This window comes from Myotis nattereri, assembly GCF_964212035.1.
Source record: "Myotis nattereri genome assembly, chromosome: 14".
NCBI lineage: Eukaryota > Metazoa > Chordata > Mammalia > Chiroptera > Vespertilionidae > Myotis > Myotis nattereri.
The window spans coordinates 49,181,382-49,205,159 of record NC_138089.1 but is presented as its reverse complement, the minus strand read 5'-3'; the positions used below and the strand labels follow the sequence as shown (position 1 = coordinate 49,205,159).

Genomic DNA, 23,778 nt, shown 5'->3' with positions numbered 1-23,778 from the left:
AAGGCAATGTGAGGCCGGCCGGCCAGGGCGGGGCCCGCCCAGAAGTCACACGCCAGCGGGGTGACCCACGTTCCGCTCGGTGCACTGCCTTCCTCCACCCCGCACCACCTTTCATTGGGATTATTTTATTGTTTAAATGCATCTCTAAAAAAAAAAAAATTTAAATAGTGCAGAGGGGATGCCCATCCCTATTCCTCCCACCCCAGGCCGCAACATTTTCTACGGTGTTTTCATCATTCATGTTTGCCCTTCCACAGCTTTATGGAGATATCATCCGTATCCCACAGAATTCACCATGGTCTGCACTGTAGCCGCAGAACTGCACGACCATTTTAGAACATTTTCATCACTTCAACAAGAAACCCCATGCCCGTTGGCGGGCAGCCCTGTGTCCCACCTCCCCCGAGCCGTGAGCAACCGCGGAGCTACTTTCTGTCTCTGGATTTGTCTATTCCGGCCGTGTCGCCTCAATGGCACCGTACACTGTGTGGTCTTTGGAGACTGGCACCCTTCCTGTGAGCTTTTTGCCAGTGGCCCTGGGAGGAAAGGGAAGCTCTTTCTGCAGGAAATGTAATGTAAATGCTGCCACGTTTTTCATGCATTTTTTAAAAAAAGAACAAAGAAAGGAAGTGCTAGATCAAAGAAAGAAGAGGATTAAATTAGTGTGTTCAAGCTTTCAGCGATTCTTAAGATAAAAAATATTAGGTATGGTATGGGGATATATTTATAAGGATGTTCATTACAGCGTTTTTTATTAGCAAAGAATTATATAACAACAACAAAAGATAATGCCCCTCACAGGAGACAAATAAACTGTAGCACAGACATGCAATAGGGTCAGTTTGACCCCATGGAGCCATTAAGGACAGAAGCTCTGGCCAGTGTTGTTCAGTGGGTAGAGTGTTGGCCCACTCACCAAAAGGTCCAGGGTTCGATTCCCATTCAAGGCATGTCCCTGGGTTGTAGGTTTGATCCCCAGCCCCAGTTGGGGCACATGCAGGAGGCAACCAATTGATGTGTCTCTCTCACATTGATGTTTCTCTCTCTTTCTCCCCCTCCTCTTCCCTCCCTCCCTTCCACTCTCTCTAAAAATCAATGGAAAAAAAAATATACTCAGGTGAGGATTAACAACAACAACAACAACAACAACAAAAAAGATGACAGAAAAGAGCACCTACCAACATGGGGAAAGTGTGTGGTAGATGGTCAAGTAGGAGATTAAGGTCAGGTTACAAAATAACCCACACCGTTCTGATCCTTTTAATCAAAGCGACATGTATACATATGTATCTCCAGCGCTCTCTCTCTCTCTCTCTCTCTCTCTCTCTCTCTCTCTCCATCATCTCCATCTCCATCATCTCCATCTCCATCTCCGTATATTACTCAGAGAGAGGGAATCCTGGAAGGAAGGACACCCACCACGTGCTATTTCGGGATAGTGTGAGGACAGATGGTTTTTATTAAAAACATTTTGTTCTTATTTGCATTTTCTAAATGTCCCATATTTTCTCTCTGTCATTAGGAAACATGTAAAGAAAATGCTTCTCCATCAGAGGCTGGCACGTCGGGGCATTCCTGGGCGCGGCGGGCACGGGGCCGAGCAGAGGTCCCGGGCGCCTGTGCCTCGCGGCCTCCTCTACAGCGGCCTGTGATCTGTTGTGAGGCCCGGAACAGGCTGTGCTCCGGCCCCTGAGCTCACGGAGATCACCTGTGTTCGGACAACCAGCACTCACCTGTGGACTGGGTCACACAAGAGATCTTGTAGGACAGCCACACGCTTGCCAGGCAGAGGAAGGTGGCCAGGAAGCCAAAGATCTGCACAGGAGAGAAGGGAGAGGAAGCTCAAGGGCCAGCCACCCATCCCGTGCCTGTCCCTGCACTGACTGTGGCGGGGAGGGAGCCTGGGGAATCACCTGACCCAAACACTGCGTCCTGGCTCAGGTGCAGAGACGAGGCCCAGTCCCCAGGGCTCCCGGCTGGGACCCAGGTCTCCACCCCTCCGTCCTCCTCACTCGGGGCAACTTCACGCCCATGTTCAGGTTTGTTTCAACCGAGCTGGGCCAAGCCACTGTACTTGAGTTATCCTGGGCTAATGAGAAAGAAAAGGGTGGAATCGTGCATTTTAACTTGGGTTTTAAAATGTATAATGTTCAAATGGATTCTATTGGGGTGATAGCACTGTTTGCATTTCATTCACGATGGTTTCTGTCTGGCTTCATAGCTGGGTGAGAGCCAGGAGCTGAGGCTTTGCTATCTAGCCTTACGTTTGCACATCCTATATAATAAAAGGCTAATATGCAAATTGTCCCCTCAACTGGGAGTTTGACCAGGGGGTGGGGCCGGCCAGCCAACTGCCCATGGCCCCTCCCCTCCACCAGCCTAGCCTGATGGCCCCCATAGCGCAAGCCGATCGGACCCCACCTGTGCACGAATTCATGCACTGGGGCCTCTAGTATGTAAATAACATTGGACTAAAATACGTTCAGGCAGTGAGCGCTCCTTTAGTTTCTGAGGGTCCACCCAGTGCTCAACTGTGGGGCCCTCACCCCGTCCAACCTCCTCATCTGTGGATGGCGGATGGGGCGCCCAGACAGGAACAGGGCCTCACCTGGGGCTCATCAAAGGGGCAAGTGAGAAGCAGGCACACACTCTGGTGTCTGGCATGGAACTGCGAAGCCTGAAGCTATTTTCCTTACTTGTGAACAAATCTGGCAGCTGCAGCTAGTTTATGGGGCACGTACTCTGCGCCCACCAGTCTTCTAACTCTGCCAGGTGGGTCCTGGAGTGACCCTCTCAGCCCCTCACTTTGCAGCTGAAGAAATGGAGGGTCAGGGGTTCAGTGAATTGCCCAGGGCCACAGAGACAGCAAGGGCCAGACCTGGGATGGGAGCCCAGGGAGCCTGGCTCCAGAGTCCACACTCTACTCTACCTGTGGCCCAGCTGACCTCAGGCTGGCAAAGAGCCCCGGGCTCACTATGTTGCCACCAGGTGCCCTCGGAAACCACTGCTGCCGTCCAGGAGGAGGGGCCCAGGGCGAAGGGCAGGATCTCAAGGCTGGGCTTTCTCTTCAAGCTTGGCTGCTGGTTTGCATAAGGGGCTGCCCGCCCCCCTCCTCCCCAAGCCTACACACCCTCTCCCCTCCCCCCAGCTCCGTTCCCTTGGCTCCTTTTGTACTGACTGTCTGCACCACATAATCAGCCTGTTCGAGCCTGTTCCGGCCTCTCATTGTCTGTTCTGCACAATTAGCACATTATACACCGTCCTGGTCTCCAACTGTCTGCGCTGCATAATGGAACAGCTTCTTCATTATGGCCACATAATGCCCTTCCGGATGGCAATGCCTGGTTTGTGAAATGTACCACGCGCCTTGGCCCTGACTCCTGAGCTGGATCACCACTCTCCCTAAGCAAGGACTCTATCTTTTTATTTCTTCCGGCTCCTCCACGGAACCAGGCCTGGTCCCAGGCACAGAGACGGTGTATGATAAATGGGATTCCAGGGCTCACACCGTTCTGTGCCACCTGAATCATAAAACCCAGTGGGCTTCTCCCCATGTGGGCCTGGAGCACAGTGGGCACAACTTTTCTTCGTGCCCCCTCCACCGGCCTGTCTGCAGGTGGAACCCTGTGGGTGGCAACCACACCTCTCCTGGGAGCCTGCAGGGAGGGGGTCCTCAGGGGTGCAAGGTGGTGGAGGGAGGGAGGGCTGTTGGTGGCATGAGTGTTTGGAGGAGTGACCTTCTGCCCCATGCCGACCTTTAGAGGGCAGGCTCCACCCTCGCTGGAATTCCAGGTGCGAACCCACTCTTGGCCCAAAGCCTCAGGGATTTTAGTAAAGCTTGCACATGAAAGAGTGGCGTCACACAGACAGCTTTGCCTAAAACTCATTTTAAAAGTCTTGCTCCTTAGTGAGGCAAATCGGTACTGGCCCACAGGCCACCAAATGGAAAAGAATTCGCTAAATCAGAAATCATACGACAGGCGTCTATAAATCTTTAAGATAATGGCATACACATATGTATCTATGCGTGTGTATTTGTGTGGTAGGTATAAATGGATCCCACAGCACTGCAGTTTTGTACATTTCCATGCTACCTCTGTTCAGGCTATCAGAGGGGCCAATTTCATCTTTGAAAGGAATAGGAGGATTCCTTCCTGGCCTGAATGTGGCTAAAAGTTAGGACTGATAAAGCTGGGACGGATGGCCGACGTCACCAGCAGATCACAGCGCTGTTCCCTTGGGGCCAAGAGGCTCCAGAATATTGGCCAAGGCAGCCACGAGCCAATGACCACAACGGACACGTGATTTCAAATCCACTTGCCGCCCGATGTAAGTGGCGGCTGCAAGAGAGAGGCCCGGGCTGCTGGGGCGATTTGTTTGCCAACAGCCCTGATGATTTACCTCCTGAGACCCTCCCTTTAAGCCTCTTTGGGGACCGGGCTGGCTGGATCAAGGTGGGTACCGATTCTGAGAAAGAAAGGCCCCAGAAAGCAATCCCTCCGCTGTCCCGTCAAGAAGAAAACGAGCCCGGAAAGCATGAACTCATTGCGAAGGCGCCCCGAGGAGATCCTCACCGAGGCGGCTACCAGCTCGCTCTGGCTGTAACTCTTGGAGGCGGCCACGATGGAGGCGATGAGGAGGAGCAGGGTGCCGATTAAATAGTGCAGAAGTTCCTGGGGGCAAAAACAAAGCAGAGCCGTGGGTCGGAGGTCCGCTCCTGGCGCCGAGAGGCAACCGGGGGTCAGGAGAGATGAACAGAAGAGGAGGGAGTGTAGCACCCCGACAGGAACAGCGCAGATCACAGCAAACAGAAGCGTAAGGTGGCCGGGATGATGCGTGAGGCTGGCCAGGATGGGGCCGAGCAAGAGAGAAAAGATGCCAGGCAGGCAGGGAGGAAGGAAGGGGACAGGAAGAAAGGATACTTCCCATGTGAGGACAGAAATCCACCAAAAGCTGCTCCACTCCTGAGATCAACCTGTAGACAGTACCTTGACCTCCGGCCCCCGAGCTTCTCCCAGCACCCAGGCTGGAGAGTTTAAGCAAAGCTCCAGCCCCGAGAAGCGAGACCCCTTAAAGAGATGGGTGCTCTGGCCTGGCCGGTGTTGCTCAGTGGATAGAGCACTGGCCTGCAGACTGAGGGGTCGGTTCCGGTCAGGGGCACATGCCCAGGTTGTGGGCTCGATCCCCAGTGGGGGGCGTGCAGGAGGCAACCGATCAATGGTTCTCTCTCATCATTGATGTTTCTATCTCTCCCTCTCCCTTCCTCTCTGAGATCAATGGGAATATATTTTTATTTTTATTTTTATTTTTTTTTAAAAATATATTTTATTGATTTTTTACAGAGAGGAAGGGAGAGAGATAGAGAGTTAGAAACATCGATGAGAGAGAAACATCGATCAGCTGCCTCCTGCACATCTCCTACTGGGGATGTGCCCGCAACCCAGGTACATGCCCTTGACCGGAATCGAACCTGGGACCTTTCAGTCCGCAAGCCGACGCTCTGTCCACTGAGCCAAACCGGTTTCGGCGGAATATATTTTTAAAAAAAGAGAGATGGGTGCCTTTCGCTTCTGCCTCAGAGAATTTTCTGGGCTCACTGAGCTGGCTCTGGTGGCTGCCTGCCCTGTGAGCTGTTTTTTAGTTGTGGACTTGACAGGTGCTCGGCCCCCTCCGGCCCGGAGTGAGAGCCTGGAGTATGGTCCCGGCCCTTCTGCCAAGTGCCTGGGCGTGTGGTGGGCGCGGGCATTCTCATTCCTCAGCCCGCCTGGTTTCGTCTGCATTTTGTCTTCCCTCCTCTCTTCTCTCCAGAAGTGCACCCGAGGCCAAACTCTGCGGGTAAGTCTCCTGATGGGACTGACTCCGCCTTTGCTCCGCCCCCTGGTGGGTCTGACTCCGCCTTTGCTCCGCCCCCTGGTGGGTCTGACTCCGCCTTTGCTCCACCCCCTGGTGGGTCTGGCTCTGCCTTTGCTCCGCCCCCGGGTGGGTCCGCAGGGCTGTCCGTTGCCGTCCACTCACTCTTCAGGATTAGGGTGTCATTCAGCAGCATGGACGCACTTCCACCTCCTCCTTCTTCCTCCCCAGTAAATACCAGGTCAGAGCAGGACTGGGGTTCAAGGCCATTCGTAATGCTCACTCTGAACCCAGAGCGTATGCATGTGCAGTCTCCATCAAGAGTTTGGAGATGATTCCTTTGTGAAGTTCTGGCCATCAGGGCAGGCGGCTGTTCAATGTTGGGCAAGCATCCCACTTTCAGGCTGCAACTCCTGTCAAAGCCGTGCAAAATCGAAGACCCTGACTTCTCCCCGAGCGACAAGAAAGGAGTATCGCAAGGTGGACCACAGAGATTTTGACCAAGAGCAGATCAGTAACTGGAGGTTCCCTACGCCAAGATTCTCTGGGGAAAATGACTTGAGAGAGAGAGTCTTAAGGGAAGGTGCCAACATGTTCTGGGCTAAAAAACTGTGTGGCTGAATGAATCCTTCCAACATTCAGTACCCTTTCAGCCCTCCCTCATTACCCCCCCCCTTTATTCTCTCCTTTGCTTGTTCCTTGTGAGTATCAGGGAAGCCCAGAGGAGCTTGCCCTCAAAAGCAGCAAAAAGGTGCCACAACTTTGAAAGGGGCCTTACAACTTAGCAACATAAAAGGAATTTCTCTTAAAATGTGAATGATTAAACAATTCAACCAAGAAGCAGAGGTTGTCAGACTAGATTTAAAAAAAAAATCCAACTACAATACATGCTTTCTATAGGAGACACACTTTATATTCAAAGACACAAATAAGTTGAAAGGAGAAGGATGGAAAAGACGTGTCATTCAAATAGCAACCAAAAGAAAGCTAGAGTGGCTGTAGTTGTATCAGACAAAGTAGATTTTAAAACAAAAAACGTTACCAGAGATTAAAAGGGACATTTTATAACGATGGACATGTCAATTCGTCAGGAGAATATAACAATTATAAACATGCATGCACCTAATAACAGAGCAACAAAATACATGAAACAAAAACTCAAATAAATGAAGGGAGAAATAGATAATTCAAAAATAATAGCTGGAGGCTCCAATACCACATAATGTTTAGAATAACTAGGGAGAAAATCAACAAGGAAACAGAAGGCTCAAACAATACTATCAAACAACTAGACGTAACAGGCACCTATGAAACACTCTACCCAACAACAATAGAACATACGTTCTTCTCAAACGCACATAAAACACTCTTCAGCACAGACCGTAGGCCAGCGGTTCTCAACCAGTGGGTCGCGATCCCTTTGGGGGTCGAACGACCCTTTCACAGGGGTCGCCTAAGACCATCGGAAAACACATATATAATTACACATTGTTTTTGTGATTAATCACTATGCTTTAATTATGTTCAATTTGTAACAATGAAATTGGGCGTCACCACAACATGAGGAACTGTATCAAAGGGTCGCGGCATTAGGAAGGTTGAGAACCACTACCGTAGACCATATGCCAAACCATAAAAACAACCCCAATAGATATAAAAGGACTGAAATAATGTGAGGTGTGTTCTCCAACTACTACAGAATAAAATTAGAAATCAATAGCAGATAGAAATTTGGAAAACTCACAAATTTGTAGAAATTAACACATTCCCTAACTAATTAATGGGTCAAAGAAGAAATCACAAGGGAAATTAGAAAAATAGTTGGAGATGAATGAAAATGAACACCCAATACACCCAAATTATTGGAAGCAATGAAAGCGGTGCTCAGAGAGGTGTCTAAAGCTGTAAATGAAAAAAGAAGAAAGGTTTCATATTCATAACCTAACCTTCACCTTAAGACACTGGAAAAGATGAGCACAGTAAACCTAAAGCAAGAAGAAAGTTGGAAAATAGCCAGTGCTGACAGGATGTAGAGAAACCTGGAACCCGAATACATTGCTGATGGGAATGTAAACCGATGTGCCACTTTGGAAAAACAGTCTGGCAGGTCCTCAGACAATTAAACATAGTGACCAGGTGACCCAGCAATTCCACTCTGAGTTATAGTCCCAAGTGAGTGAAATCATGTCCATACAAAAAACTTGCACAGGAATGCTCATAGCAGCAGTATTTGTAATAGCCACATGCCCATCAGGGATGAACAGATGTGGTATATCTGTTCAATGGAACACTACTTGGCTATTATGAAAAGGAAAAAAAGTACTGACACACAATACAACTTAGATAAACCACGAAGGCACTCTGCTAAGTGAAAGAAGCCAGTCACAGAAGACCATATATATGATTCCATTTACTTGAAATATCCAGAATAGGAAAATTTAGAGAGACAGAAAGTACATTAGTGGCTGGTCAGGGCTGGAGGGGATGAGGGGTTGATGATGACAGTGAAAGGGCATGGAGTTCCTTTCTGAGGTGAGGAAATGTTCTAAAATGGATTGTGGAGATGGTTGCACAGCTCTGGGAATATACTAAAACCCACTGAATTATACACTTTAAATGGGTAACTGTATGGCATGTGAACTATCTATCAATAAAGCTGTTTTAAAAAATAATACAGTGGGAAGAGAAAACCCTGGCCACTTTGAACTCTTTCCTCGGACTCTGCCGGTCCATTTTAGCTGACAAATGTTATCATCCAATACTCACCACGGTACAAATACCCATCACCTTTGTCAGCTTCTTCCTTCCATGTTCCTCCTCCCAACTCCCCCACACAGCCCATTATCTGTCGCTTGAGAGGATAAACATTGGGGTGAGAGGCAGAATTTTCCCGTGGCTGGAAGGTGAGTGTCAGAAGCAGCGGGACATCAGACAAGCAGAGATGTCCACCAAACAGTGGGAAATTCAGGGCTGAAGCAGCGAAGGACGGTGCAAGAGGTGGGGTGGGCAGACGAGAGGGCCCCAGGGGGTCTCAGTGCCCAGCTAACATCCTGACTTCTGGGCCGAGGGCAGGGCCAGGCCAACCTTACCGACAGGGGCCAGCTGATGCAGGTGAGCACGCGGTAGAGGCGGAAGAGGTGGACCAGGTAGAAGGCGAGGATCATGATCAAGTTGCAGATGGTGACCACTTCGAAGTATCTGTAGGCGCTCTGGCTGATCCACGGAGAGCTCCTCACGCAGATGAAGGCGATCAGCAGGCTGACCTGAGACATAAGCACGGACACCTCAGAGAAATGCCACCAGGACGGGCGCCCGGGACCAAACGGCAACAATGGAACAGAAACACGAACCACCGCCGAAAATCGAGGAACTGCTGCAATTCAGGATGTTTCCCTACAAATAGGCGGGATGGGTACAATTTCCTGCAGAGCAAGCCTTTAAACTCCCTTTTTGTTGTTGATGCTCACCGGAAGATATTTTTCCTTTTTTTTTTTTTTACTGAGAGTGGGAGAGGGAGAGACAGAGAGAGAAACATCGATGCGAGACACATTGATGTATTGCCTCCCGCATGTGCCCCAACCAGGACCGGGGATTGAGCCTGCAGCAGAGGTACATGCCCTTGACCGGAATCAAACCCGGGACCCTTCAGTCCGCAGGCTCCATCCACTGAGCCAAACCGGCTAGGGCAGGATCTGTTCTAAAAGGACAACTAATTTAGGACAAAACTTATTTTATGTTGCCCCTTCCCTACAGAAGGGTGATTCTCAGAGGGTGTGTGCATAGTGGGGAGCGGGGTGTGTCCTTTGGCGATGTCTGGAGACATTTTTGGCCGTCCCAGCCGTGGTGGGGGGTGCTATCGGCATCGCGTGGTACAGGCATGGGTGCTGCCAACCAGCCCACAATGCACAGCATGGTCCCCGGTCTCCTTTGTGGCCCAGACGGGTGTGCTGCTATGGAGAACTGGCTGGAGGACATGGGAGCCTGTAGAGAGAATCAAACCACAAAAACGGATCTAACGCCGGTAAAGCGGTCAAGGCTAAAAACGCTTGCTTCCAGAAGCCCCTCATTCTAGCACGCTCCCCAGGCTCTAGGGACAGGCACAGCGGCCAGAAGGGCCCCCTGGGCTTGCAGCCTACAGTGCACACGAAGAAGGCTCTGCTCAACAGATCAATGCAGAAGAGCGTGACCGACGAGAAGGGACCCTCCACACTGGCCTGGTCCCCTTTGCTAATGAGCAACGTATTTTCATGTTCTCAGTTCCTCTCCGGCCGGCCAGCCAGCCGTGGTAACACAATGATTCACGCCTTGAGGTTGTTCCACGGCCGAGGGGAGGCTTGCCTGCCTCAGGAGCGTGCGTGCTGGCCCGTGCTCGGCTGCGTGGGTCCCCACACCCAGATCTCCTCTACCTCTCAGTCTGACACCGACCCCCTTGGGGCCGGGGCAGTTTAGTTCAAGGCCCACCTTACATAATGCACACAACCCAGGAGGCAGGCAGTGCGTTCCCGGTGAAGAAGCAGTTCTGCACCGAATTTAACGCGAGGATTAGAATAATTCTTACAACCTTTCATCCGTGACAGTAGCTCTTCCTTGTGATCACACAGAGATGTGTGGGGTTTCCCAGTGACCAAAAGGGGCCCGGGCAGGTCTCCCCCGAGCTCCCAGGCTGAGAGCACATCGCTGCTCCACCACAGCCCCTCAACCCTCCCTGGGCAACTCGCCGTGAAACGAGACTTCCTGAACTCTGTCCACCCACTGGGCCTGAGTCCACCTACCACAACCTCTGCTTTAGGCAAGCCCAATGCTGGAAAGTCTCATTTAGACAGCAGAGGCTGTGCACGCAGGCAAGCTGCTGGAAGCTTCCTTTTTGCCCAAGGGTTCTCCCATTCCTAGTTTAGAGAGCCAACATCTCAGCTAGTGCACTTGACCAAAAAAAAAAAAAAAAAAAAAAAAAAAAAGAAGAGCTGATTGATAGCGATCTTTTCAGGAATTCTTCTAAGGCCAGTGGGTGGCCTCTGCAGAGGCTGGAGGCCCAGAATCGGTCAGATCCATGCCCAGGCGGCCACCAGGAAGGAGAAGCATAAGAAGCGACAAAGCAATGGCAGAGAAAAAGGCCCTGGGGTGTTGGTCCCCGACCCCCGGCTGACCCTCTCAGGACCTCCTCTTGTTCCCTGTTGGAAAAGCAAGTCCACAAACACATCCGAATTCAGGGATGAGTAGGAGTTCTGACCTCAGGATGGAGTGAAGGAGTGCCCCCGGCTCCTTTCGTACAGGTTTTGTTGGTAATCCTCACCCAAGAATATTTTTTCCATTGATTTTTTTTTTAAGAGAGAGTGGAAGGGAGGGGAGAGAGACAGAAACACCAAGGTGAGGGAGACACACAGATTGGTTGCCTCCCATACATGCCTGGCCGGGCAGGGGAACGAACGTGCAACCTGGTACATGCCCTTGACGGGGTATTGAACCCCAGACCCTGAGGTGCTCGGGCTGACACTCTAACCACTGAGCCACACAAGCCAGGGCTCATCAAGGTTTGTTCTTCTATGTTGAACTGTCATGGGCACTGGAAATAAAGTAACATAAATGTCCATTAAAAGCAATGTTGCAAGGACCCTCAGCTGAGGGTCTCACAAACCAGCCCAATCGCCTCAGATTAGAAACCAGCCCTTTTGCTCCAAACTGTGTCCCTTCTGACTCCACATGGTTGGAATTCTTACTGGAAAGAGATCATTTTTGTGAAAGTAGCCGTGGGTTTCAATTTCACAGGAGATGAAGCCGGCCGACACACCTGAGAGAGACAACTGTCCCCTGAGAACTGGGAACTCAGACAAGCTGGTCCTAACTCCGCAGCCAGGCGCCAGACAGCTTGGCCAGGTTCTCGGCCGGGTGGTGTCCCCAAAATACCCCGCAACGCCATACTGAAGACTTTGAATGAAGGTTACTTGACAGGCAGCCGGTGCCAGAGGGCACCTCGACCCTCCCTCGTGTCCCTGAGTGCAGGAACTACATCTTCCCCGTGACAGGTGCCTCCTGCCCCAGCGGGGCTGAGAGAGACCACCTTGGGACTGGAGCTGAGAGATCCTGAGCCAAAGCCTCACAGAACATTTCAGTTTTTGTTTTTTTTTTAAAACATATATTTTATTGATTTTTTACAGAGAGGAAGGGAGAGGGATAGAGAGTTAGAAACATCGATGAGAGAGAAGCATTGATCAGCTGCCTCCTGCACACCCCCCACTGGGGACATGCCCGCAACCAAGGTACATGCCCTTGACCGGAATCGAACCCGGGACCCTTCAGTCCGCAGGCCGACGCTCTATCCACTGAGCCAAACCGGTCAGGGCAGAACACTTCAGTTTTATAAAAAGGTTCCATCACTGAGCCTCAGTTCGCGATCCGCGCATCCTATTGTGATTCTCCCGTGTGCACGTTCTAAACTGGCGTTTCTCCTGTTAGTCTAATCTTGTGACAATTTTACTATTTTGTGACTGGCCCATCCATAAGGTCTAAATGAGGGCAGAGGGGGGTTCTCCCCCTCCCTGACAGCCTGAGGAAGAAATGGAATTTTGAAGGCTGGCCGGACAACTTTTGGAGGAGACTCAAGAGGTACGTTCTGGAGATGCCTTCTTCTGAGCTGGACAGCAGAGGCCTGGGGTGGGCTCGGGGCCCCTGCCGCCTGCAGCCTGAGCCTTCAGCAGGCCCGACCCCTCCATGCCCCTGCCTGGTATGGCCCACTGAGCATGCCTGTGTCTGGCTGAAGCTGGCACCAGACACCTTTTGTTTTAAGAGCTCTGGGCTGGATTCTGGCACGTCACTGACCCCAACGTCTCCCCGTTTTTCAGTCTGACCTTGGAATACTGTGTCAGTGAGAGAGACAGGCAGGAGGAGGGGAAGTAACGGATGAAAGGTAACATCAGAACGTCTCAGGCCGGCCCGGGCCTGGTCGCACCAAAGGGTCTCGGGTTCGATTCCCAGCCAACGGATGTACCTGGGTTGCAGGTTCAATCCCTGGCCCCGTCGGGTGTGTATGGGAGGCAACCAATCGATGTGTCTCTCTCACGTCAATGCCTCTCTCCTCTCTCTCTCTCTCTCTCTCTCTCTCTCTCTCTCTCTCTCTCCCCCCCCCCCCCCCCTCTCCTTCTCCCTCTCTCCCATTCTCAATGGAAAAATATCCTCAGGTGAGGATTAACAAACAAAAAAGTCTCAGGCCCAACTCCAAGAGGCTTTTCTGCAAAAGCCCGGGAGAGGAAAGCCAGGCGTGTTCACACGTCAGAGACGTGAATGATGAGACTTGGGGTAGCAAGGGCATGGAGATGGAAACAGGCCCACAGGTGACTCTGCCTGGCAGTGGGCAGGCAGGAAGAGGAATGCACACTGTCCCCACCTTTGGCTGAATTCTGCCCTGGGGAGTAGGCAAATTTACCCCTGCCTTCCTGGTAAAGCCCCCACGAGTCATCACCAGGAAACAGCCCTGGTGCCATCTCATGAACACCCACGGGGAGAGAACCTCACCCTGGCTTACTTCCTCTGGGCCCCCGTCTCACCAACATCAGACTTTTGCTACACAGGCTTCTTCCCACCCTCTCACGCCCAGCACACACTTCTGTTCTGTATTCAAATATAAAAATGCCATAGAAAACCCAAGGGAGGCCCTAGCTGGTTTGGCTCAGTGGATAGAGCATCAGCCTGCGGACTGAAGGGTGCCGGGTTCGATTCCAGTCAAGGGCACATGTCTGGGTTGTGGGCTCGATCCCCAGTGAGGGGCGTGCAGGAGGCAGCTGATCCACGATTCTCTCTCATCATTGATGTTTCTATCTCTCTCCCCCTCTCCCTTCCTCTCTGGAATCAATAAAAATACATTTATTTTTTTTAAAAAAAGAAAGAAAACCCAAAGGAAGGGGAATAACGGAGGGAACATTCTGTCGGGGGTCCTGAGGTCCAGGCCTCGAGCAGCCGGGTAATGTACTGGCTTCTGAACGGAACCAGAGTCACCTGCAGTAAAGGAAAACACCGGAGCCGGTGTGTGTCCTGCTGGGAACATTACCGGAAGGCCGCGGAAGAAGCTGCGGACAGTGGTTGCTTCTGGGGAGGAGAATGATTTAGTGGTTTAGAAAATACGCTTCTTTTGTTCTCCTGTGTTATAAAGATCACAGATTAAGTTGTAAAATAGCATTTTTTTAAGGACCTGTCTCGGGGATCTTTCATGGCCCCTATATGCAGATCTACCCTTTTCTTTTAATTGGCGGCAGTTTTATCTGACCCGGGGTTTCTCAGCCTTAGCACTGGTGACATTTGGGGCCGTCTTCTAGGACTTTTAGCAGCCAATAGCGACAACCAGAAATGTCTCCAGATCTTTTCAAAGGTCCTCTGGGTGAGAACCACTGCTTTAGACAGCCTCTTATTAACGAGCGTTTATCCCATCCCCAGTTTCTGACAAATTCAGACAATTTTGCAAATGGATTCTTGGACGTACTTCTTTGTATGAGCACTTCTAGAAGATTCCTGGAAGTGAAATTACTGGGTGAAAGCATTTTTACACTTAAGATTTTGATGTTTGCTGCCAAAAGGCTATCCAAAGAAGATATGAGTTTCCCTGCATAGGAAATCTTGCCAAAACAGATGATCACCAGTGTCATGGAGCTGTGGCAGAGGAGGGCACGATTCATTCACCCGATGTTGAACTGAGTACTTACTATGTGCAGGGCAGGCAGCGGGGAGCAGAGTAAGCGTGAAACCCACGGGGTCCCTGTACTCGCCGAGCTTGCATGCGAGTTGGGGAGAAGGGTAGTGAACAAGTTAACCAACAAACACGTTGCTAGGCACTGATTGCAAGACAGGGTTTTTGGCAGATGTTCACTGGCCAGGAGATAAGTCTGGGTCTTCTGTGAATTAGGCATTTTACGGGAAATCCGTCTCTCAGCGAAGTTTGTCCTAGATGATGTATTGTAGAACTGTATTCCTGAAACCTATGTAATTTTATTAACCAATGTCACCCCAATACATTCAATTTTTTAAAAAGTTTGTTTTTCTGAAGGCATGTGCCTGAGACTCTCCATTTCATATCCTCTAAAATATCCATTTTATTTATGTTTGCTTGCTTATTTATTTTAATCCTCACCCGAGGATATTTTTCCATTGCTGTTTTAGAGAGAGTAGAAGGGAGGGAGAGACAGAGAGAGAGAAACATCGATGTGAGACACATCGATTGGCTGCCTCCTGCACATGCCCCGGTCAGGACTAGGAATCGCGCCTGCAACCGAGGCACGCACCCTTGACCGAAATCAAACTGGGACCCATCAGTCTGCAGGCCAATGCTCTATCCACTGAGCCAAACCGGCTAGGGCTGTTTTGCGGTCATTTGATCAGCAACCATAGTGTCTGGAGCAGGCACCGAAACAAAAACAAAAAAAGGTCCCACTTGCTCTGTTTTGAAAGTAGCACATGAATTGTTCTGGGTTTCATGTTTTCATTCTTCGCAGAGAGAGGCTGAGTTCTGTCCAGAGGGCAGTGGTGAGCCCAGGTGAGAGAGAGGCAACATCTGGGACTGCACCTGGGACTCTGTCTTAAAAATGTCCCCTCAGCAGAGATGCACTTGGGGCAGGCTCAGCGGAAAGGCAGCTGTCGCCTCTGGGAACGCTGTGACTGAATATTCTGTAACGAAACCCGCTGTGGCGGAGATGACTTGAGAATCCCCGCGTCCATCCTGTATCACTGAGTGGATGCTCATCCGGACTCCTCGGCAGACCGGAGGCACTCGCTGATGGGGCGGAACCTGCTGAGCCTGGGGGCTCGAGCTTGCCTTACGTAGAGGGGTACGGAGGGCAAGAACTGCTGCCTTGGCATTCTCTCAGCCCCACACCCGAGCAGCTCAGCTTGGGAGGGCCATTTATGGATGCTTCCTGGTAAGACTTCATTTGAAAAGAAGATCCTACTACCAACGATATCTACATATTGGTTTTCTTTAAATTAAATGCGGCAACTCTCTCCACAGTGCTGCAGCACAGGTAGGCTCTTTCGCGTTTGGTGAGCTCTTACTGCCGAATGTGGTCATGAGCCTCCTGGTCCCAAAAGGATGAAAGACACGTAGCCAGTGCTGAGTGACTCCAGCTACCTCAGCTGGCTCCTGCCCAGCTCAGAAGAGAGAAGCCAACCCCCAGACATGGGAGCCAGCCTCGTTCATGATTACCAGAGCCTACCCCAGATGACTTCAGTCATGTGAGTAATAAACACTTGTTGTATGCCACCAAGGTTTGGTGACTATTTGTTATGCAGCAAAAGCTAACCGATACATCCGTTTTCAGAATTTTCTTGGTTTCCCAGTCAGGCAACCCTAGTTTTTAAAGTAGAAATAAGAGCCTAGCCAGCATGGCTCAGGGTCTGAGCATTGACCTATGAACCAGGAGGTCAACAGTTAGATTCCTGGTCAGGGCACATGCCCAGGTTGCAGGCTTGGTTCCCAGTGGAGGGCATGTAAGAGGCAGCCAATGAATGATTCTCTCTCATCATTGACATTTCTATCTCTCTCTCCCTTTCCCTACCTCTCTGAAATAAATTTTAAAAAATTAAAAAAAATAAAGTGGAAAGAAGAATAAAGTTATTTATTCAATGATTATTTATTGAGTACCAACCATGTTCTCAGTCCTGTGCTTAAAACTAGCGATATAAGGCAACATCGGTTTCCGTTTTTGCCAAAGACAATCCTAAGGAAACCTTGATGTGTGAAAAGTAGTGACGGTTGCTCAGGACTTTGGCCACTGTCCTGGGGAAATAAATCTAAGGAGAAGCTGTAGGGCCAGTCTCAGCAGGAGGCCTGGCATCCAGCCCTGGGCACTTGCCAGAAGTCAGCGCCTGTTGAATGTGAGAATGTGGGTGTGGGATGCCTTCATTGAAAACCCAGGCAGCATGATGCCAAATCAGTGCCAGGCTGGGGAAGAAGAAATTAGTCAGGGATAAAAAATGACAAAGCAAGTACACAAGAACCATTAAGGGCTTGTAAGCATGTGTCACTGATGAAAACCACAGTGGTGAAGGATGCGTGCTTGCCATACGGTGCCCAGTGAGGAGTCAGGAAGGAAGTCTGATCGCTGGCCAAAGGTTGGCCTCCAATCAGAATAAGTGAGGATGAACGGGAGCATAGGCATGGCTGGCAACCCCTGTAGGTCAAATAGTCATGTCACAAACACAACCTCTAGTGGGCCAGTTAGCCTCCCTGGGTCTCCGTTTCCTCACCTTTATAATGGGGATAATAATAGACCTACCACACGGAGTGGATATGAGGATTAAAGGAGCTGATTTGGGTACAACATTTAGGACAGCAGAGAGAACACTGCAAAAGAAGGCGCCGGGGTGGAAAAACACAGGGCATATGTGGGAACCGGGGAGCTATCCATTTTAGGCAAACCCTACGCGTGTGTGAAGGGGCACAATGGGATCAAAGATGGCAGGGAGCAGCGGGGCATCAGATTCCAGGCTGAGAAAGGAGGCATCACTGGTGGGCAATGGGGAGTGAGAGAAGGTTACTGAGCAGAAAAGAGCCTGAGGCAGAATTGCACTTTCAGAAAATTAATGTCCTGGTGGACGGGGATGGGGATGCGACTCAGAGGCCAGTCAGGGGGAGGTGGTGTCAGTCCCAGCGAGATAACGAGGATAAGAAGTCCTGGCCGGAGGGGTGGGAGAGGAGAGGAGTGGGCAGAGGACAGCAGGTGGCATGGATGTCTCAGGGCAGCCTCCGGGGATCCAGGCTGCATGGCGATGTGGGGACTAGACCCCCCGACACACACACACACACACACACACACACACACGGTCTCTGCGGCTGGTGGGGCCAACAGGAAACTCCCCTTGCTCAGCAGGGAAGCAGCTGCCTCATTCCCCAGACTGCCCACGGCTTGCTCAGGATGAGCTGGCAATTCCATGGGTCCCACATTTCCACAGACAAAAACCACTGACGGAAGAAAAATGCACCGCGCCTCACCCCTGCCACAGGCCACTGGGTCCTGCTCTAGGACCCAGTTCTGGAGCACAGATCCCAGGGAGGACCTATCCCCCTGCCCTCTGGCTGCCTGAGCCTCTGGGGAGCAGAAAGCCAGTGTGGTGAACTGACCCCCTCGGACAGACAAGACCTGGGGCTGTGGGGTGGACACCTCGCCCCATTCTTCCTCCCTCCTCCAGCTACCTTGTCCTCAGTTCACAGACACGATCACGCTCAACTGTTCATTTTACGAAAGTCCAGATTATCAAAATTTCAATCCATTAAATAGGTAAATCATGAATTGGGTACCTAGTATAATTACTTAATTGAAGGATTGTAAGCTCACACGGACCGCGTAGATAAAATAAATAAAGGAATTGAAATCTTTGGAATAAACACGAATTGTGAAGAAAGATGAAACAATTGTTACTTAATGCCTCCAAATCATTATGATCAGAGTAGGTGAGTCTGGTATTAACAAGTCTTATGATAGTTTTCCAAATAAATTTGCATTTATTTTGGCAAAAACAAAACAAAAACAAAGGCAAGATCACTCACTGTGACCTGACCTGTGACCCCAGGTTCGGGGAAGTCATTTCAGGAGGCAGGCAGGGACCAGGCCCTTCTCGGAGGCCGCACTCTCCTTCGCTGTCTCACCTGCGAGTCACCTGAGTGCCTGGTAAACACAAAGACCTTCCTTCAGAAAGTTCCCGCCCCCTTGGCCTTCGCTTGTTAAAAATAACCTGGTAAGGCTGGAGCAGGCGCTCCCTGCATTTCCCCTCACTGGCCTGCAACAGCCCCCTGGTGGTAAGACACAGAGGGCCTTTCAGTCCCCAAGAAGTAGCCCTGCTTCTGCCCTGGTCTGGGTGCCTTGGGAAGAGGCAGGGAAGACATGAACAAAAGGTTCGCCCTCAACAATGCCTCCTCTCCTGCACCTGCTCACCTGTGGGGAGCTAACTGGACCACTCAGGTAAATCCCACACAAACACACTGTCCTCCAGGGACAGCACGTACCAGGACCTCAGAAAGGCAAGACAGATCAGCCACTGGACTCACATGCTTCTTCTTTCATCTTGATTCTGAACTGAGTTTCATAACGTCCTGCTTTCCTAACATGTGAGCATTAGTGAGGAACAGGTCAAGCCCAAATGAACGGCCACCACAGGAAGAGGAAAGAGAGAGGAGAGAGGAGGATTCAGAATGACCCACACTGGACGCTTAGTATGTGACTGTCTTCGAGGGGAAGGACTGGAAGTGGGCTGGGTCCTTAGCCAGCTTATGGATAAACTCTTTCCAGGCTATCAAAAACCCTCAACAAAGTATCAGCATAGTGAACCCAACAACATATAAAAAATGCAAATGCACAACAAGTAACTCAATTTTATTCCAGGAACACGTTTCAACATCAATGAATGCACCACATTAACACACCAAAGGAGAAAAATCAAATATTCAATCGACGCAGAAAAAGTGTTTGATAAACTTCAACACCCATTCAGGATAAACACCTTCAGCACATTAGGAGAGCAGGGGACGTCCTTAACCTGGTAAAGGGCACCTACAAAACAAAACTCCAGCGAGCATCACGTTTGTGGCGAGCCTGCAAGCTTTCCTCCGAGACAGGACACAAGGAAAGGATGTCCTCTCTTACTCAACATATCCTCAGAAGTTGCAATAAGGTAAGAAAAAGAAATAAAAGGCATAGAGATTGAAAAGGAAGAAACAAAACTTTTTTTTAAAAAATATATTTTATTGATTTTTTACAGAGAGGAAAGGAGAGAGATAGAGAGTCAGAAACATCGACCAGCTGTCTCCTGCACACTCCCCACTGGGGACGCGCCCGCAACCAAGGCACATGCCCTTGACCGGAATCGAACCTGGGACCTTTCAGTCCACAGGCCAACGCTCTATCCACTGAGCCAAACCGGTTTCGGCCAAAACGTTTTTATTTGTAGACAACATGATGACCCATGAAGAAAACCCCAAAGAATCTACAGAAATAGATCCGAGGACTAATAAATGAGTTCAATAACTGCAAGATCAATACACAGAAATCAACTGCATTTCCATATGTTAGCATTACACTGAAATGAAATATTGGAAATAGGACTATTTCCAGTAACAGCCATAAAACGGGGAACTATTTATTAGGTTTACATCTAACTATTTATTAGTTTTAAATGCTGAAAACTACAAGATACTGGTGAAAGAAATCGAAGAAGACCTGAATCAAAGGAGAGGTATAACATGTTCATGGATTGGAAGATACAATATTGTCAACATGTCAATTCTCCCCAAATTGATATACAGATTCAACATAATCCCATTCAAATCCCAGCAGGCTTTTTGGGTAGATAAACTGATCCTAAAATTTATATGGAAAGGCAAAGGGGCTATGAGGTGAGGACAGGGGTTGACTACACAGTGAGAGCACAGGAGACTTTGGGGGTGAGAGGCTGTTCTGTTTGACACCGTGTTGATGGGGACGTGGTTCTATGCATTTGCCAAAATGTACACAACTGTCATCAACCACCTGATGACACCAGTTGGGACACTGATTGTGGTGATGGTGGCACATATTCTGTGAATATGTTCAAAAGCATTGAGCTGTATACTTTAAAGGGATGAACTGTATGGTATGTGACTTATATCACAACAAAGCTGTTATCAAGAAACACCTTTTTAAAACTCCCGAAAAACTAAAAAAAGAAAAGACATCTGCAGAGAGATGGTCTGATGACACTGTCAAACCACAGAGTGAGAGGTCATGGAGATAAGATGAAGAGCAGAGGTCCCAGCCCTCACGGCAGGATGTAAAAACCTCACGGTGGCATTTCCACAGGGTTTTTTCAGAGCTCAGACTTTCTCTGTCCTGAAATTTCTTGATACCAACAGGAAAACCTTCCAGAAAAGCCCCTGGTGTAGGAATGGCACAGCCCCCCACCCCCAAAACACACAGTTCATCTACATTAGCGCCCAGGCTTTGGGAACTTGCCAAGCAATTCATATTCTGATCCTGTATGTTCGAGCGTTTATAGGGTGGGGTAAAAGTTGTGAGTACGTGAAACACAAGAGTTTATTTTTGTATCACTACTTACTAATTATTGTATTATTTTTCCACACGAATAACTGTAAACCTACTTTTGCCCCACCCTGTAGATATATAACGATTAGAACAGTTAGTGATCTTGAAAATTTCCCTCCTACTTTACTGGAGATAAATTTGAGACCAAGAAAAGGGACATGATTTATCCAGGGTGACTCAGCTGATGGGCAGCAGAGGCAAGACACAACTCGACCCCTCGATACCTCTCTGCTTAGTCAAAAATATGAGCCGTGCTCTACACTTGATAGCGAAATGCAAAATAAAATGTCTGCAATCCCCTGGATGAAGGTGGGTTCTCTCCTCATTCAGACACTGACCTGTGCCAATCTAATATTCCGATCAAAAGGACCAGCGCAGACACATAGAAATAAGATGGGGACACGCGAAGGGGGAAAGAGGATGAACACCTAGTAGGCAATACAACTACCATAAATATTAAGGAGTTCAGTTGACGTCTGAGGAAAATATTAAAGATGAGAGCTCTCACTAGGACGCTGACTGGAGGTAACGGAGTAATAACGAATGTTTACTCAGAGCTCAAACACTTCACATAGGATCTGCCTGGTAACCCTCGGGACCAGGTGATAGCATCATCCCCATCTCACAGATGAGGAAACTGAGGCTCAGAGAGGTCTGGTGACTTCCCCTAGATCTCACTCAAGCAGTGGGAACCCCACTGCCTCTTACTAGCTATGTGACCTGGAAAAGCTAAACTGAGAGACACGCTACTAACAAAATTAATAAACTGAGAGGACACTGTGTAAAAATACATTAAAAAAAAAAAAAGGAATTTAGGAGGGCTCTGACTGTAAAAAGTTTTAAGAATATCTTAACAAATTTATTTTCCTTCACCAATTTTCCCATATATATTTACAAGAGTATATATATATATATATCTCCATTTAATTAAGTCTGAACGACCTCTTCAATAATCATAAAATAAAAACTCTAAATGGTAAAACAGATTTGTGATATCATTAAAAGCATTTCCTTTCCTTCCTTCCTTCCCTCCCTCCTCAGCAGTGCCTTAAACAATGGTGCCTTAGAGGTGATGAAACACCACACCTGTTTAGTGTCCAGATTTTCAGTCCACGGGGGAGTGTCCGGACCTGCCTTGTTCATTCACCGCTGTACCCCAGCAGCTGGCACAGGGCTGGGACAGAGTAGGCACTAAATAAATATCTGACAAAGTGACTTAAAAGCCTTGGCCAGGCAAAGAGACATGACGAAGACCCAACTGAAGGGTTAGTTCCTGAGCCGGAAACAGAAATCCGAAAGTGAGCTGGCACTGGGTTCTTTCAGCCTTTCATCCAATACAGCGATGCCACTATTCAGTATTCTCCGGTGTTGTTTGAAACGAGGAACCCCGTCCTGACAGCTTGACAACCTGACAGACGCTTCTCTCATCCCGCGGCCTGCCTGTTTACCTTGGCGCAGGAACCCATGTTTTGGCGGTGTGAGTCAATGGAAACCTGTTAGCTCAACTGGACAAAAAGGGAAGGTGCTCTCAGGCCTGCAGCCGGTGCAGAAACCGCATCTTTGTCAGAAACTCCGGTTGGGCATCCCACCTTCTCCTTGCTGGGGGGGCCACCTGCCCTGAGACTCCCCGCTTCCCGGCCCGGAGGTTTGAATTGATGCACCTCAGGCCCCATAGCACATTCTGGGGCCCTTCCGCAGCTGGGCCCACATGGCACCCCCCAGCAGGCACCTCCAACACAGTCTTCTGAGGAAGATCCAAGCTGGCCAAGCACTTCACCCAGATTGACTTTTTTGAAAGGAGTGCTGTTACCAAAGGCTTTGGCAAAGAAAGTATGCTTTCATTCATTCATAAAAAAAGATTGAGTGACTTTAAAAAAAGGTTTTTATTGATTTTATTTATTTATTTTTAAAATATATTCTTATTGCTTTCAGAGAGGAAGGGAGAGAGAGAGAGATAGAAACATCCAAGATGAGAGAGAATCATTGCTTGGCTGCCTCCTGCACACCCCCCACCAAGGATCGAGCCCACAACCCGGGCATGTGCCCTTGATCAGAATCAAACCTGGGACCGTTCAGTCCACAGGCCGAGGCTCTATCCGCTGAGCCAAACCAGCTAGGGCTATTTTATTGATTTTAGAGAGGACGGGAGAGGGAAAGAAACATCAATCGACTGCCTCCTGCACGCCCCCTACTGGGGATCGAGCCCACAACCTGGGCATGTGCTCCGACCAGGAATCGAACCAGTGACCTTTCGGTCCATGGGTCAACAACCAACTGAGCCACTCCAGCTGGGCTAGGAGGGCCTTCTGTGTCCCAGGTACCCCCTTAGGAACCAGGCACCCTGTGGTGACCAAGACAGAGAAAGGTCGCTGCCCTACCGCAATCCTGGTCCTTGTGGTGAAGACCACCACAAATGAGTAATAAAGTAGTGAACAGGAGGGCTTCCGCTGGAGAAGGGCTGTGAAGAAATCAGAGCTGCCCACAGGATGGGGTGTGGGGTGGTGTCAGGGTGGAGGGGTGTCGGGGAAGGCTCTCAGACCTGGGTTTGTTTGTTTCCTGATCTTTAAATATAAAAAATAAGATCTTGGAGTCCTCTGCCTACAGCTGACAGAAGAAGAGTAGAGAATCCTGCCTCGTAGAAGCCTTAGACAGGAAGCGGCAATATCACTTCCACAGTCGTTCCACTGGCGAGAGCTAGTCAGTCGCACGGCCTCACTTAAATACCGAGGCTGCAGGAAATGTCTGTCGGCGCCTCGGTCACCAGAAACAAGCCCACATTGTGAAAGAGGGAGCATGAGTTTTGGGGTAACAGCTAAATATCTCTGCCATCAAGTTGACCTCATATGGCAACATCTGGCTGCATAATTATTGTGAATTC

The 23,778-nt window shown here is 49.6% G+C and overlaps 1 protein-coding gene across 6 annotated transcripts in view; it reads right to left on the bottom strand.

The window, feature by feature from the left end:
• CMTM7 (CKLF like MARVEL transmembrane domain containing 7) overlaps nucleotides 1–23,778 on the bottom strand; it is a 38,886-nt gene that overhangs the window by 999 nt on the left and 14,109 nt on the right. For 3 of the 6 annotated variants that reach the window (XR_013996816.1, XM_081106441.1, XM_081106442.1), the window contains exons 2-4: nucleotides 8,940–9,113; nucleotides 4,575–4,673; nucleotides 1,734–1,815 (exon numbers count right to left, since the gene is read on the bottom strand). Coding sequence is in view for 3 of the 6 variants with exons in the window: in XM_081106441.1 (XP_080962567.1) it covers nucleotides 1,734–1,815; nucleotides 4,575–4,673; nucleotides 8,940–9,113 (355 nt within the window). In the remaining 3 variants the exon portion in view is untranslated. Of the gene's footprint in view, nucleotides 1–1,733; nucleotides 1,816–4,401; nucleotides 4,674–8,939; nucleotides 9,114–23,778 lie in introns of all 6 variants that reach the window. The other 3 variants (XR_013996815.1, XR_013996817.1, XM_081106443.1) reach the window with 2 other exon arrangements.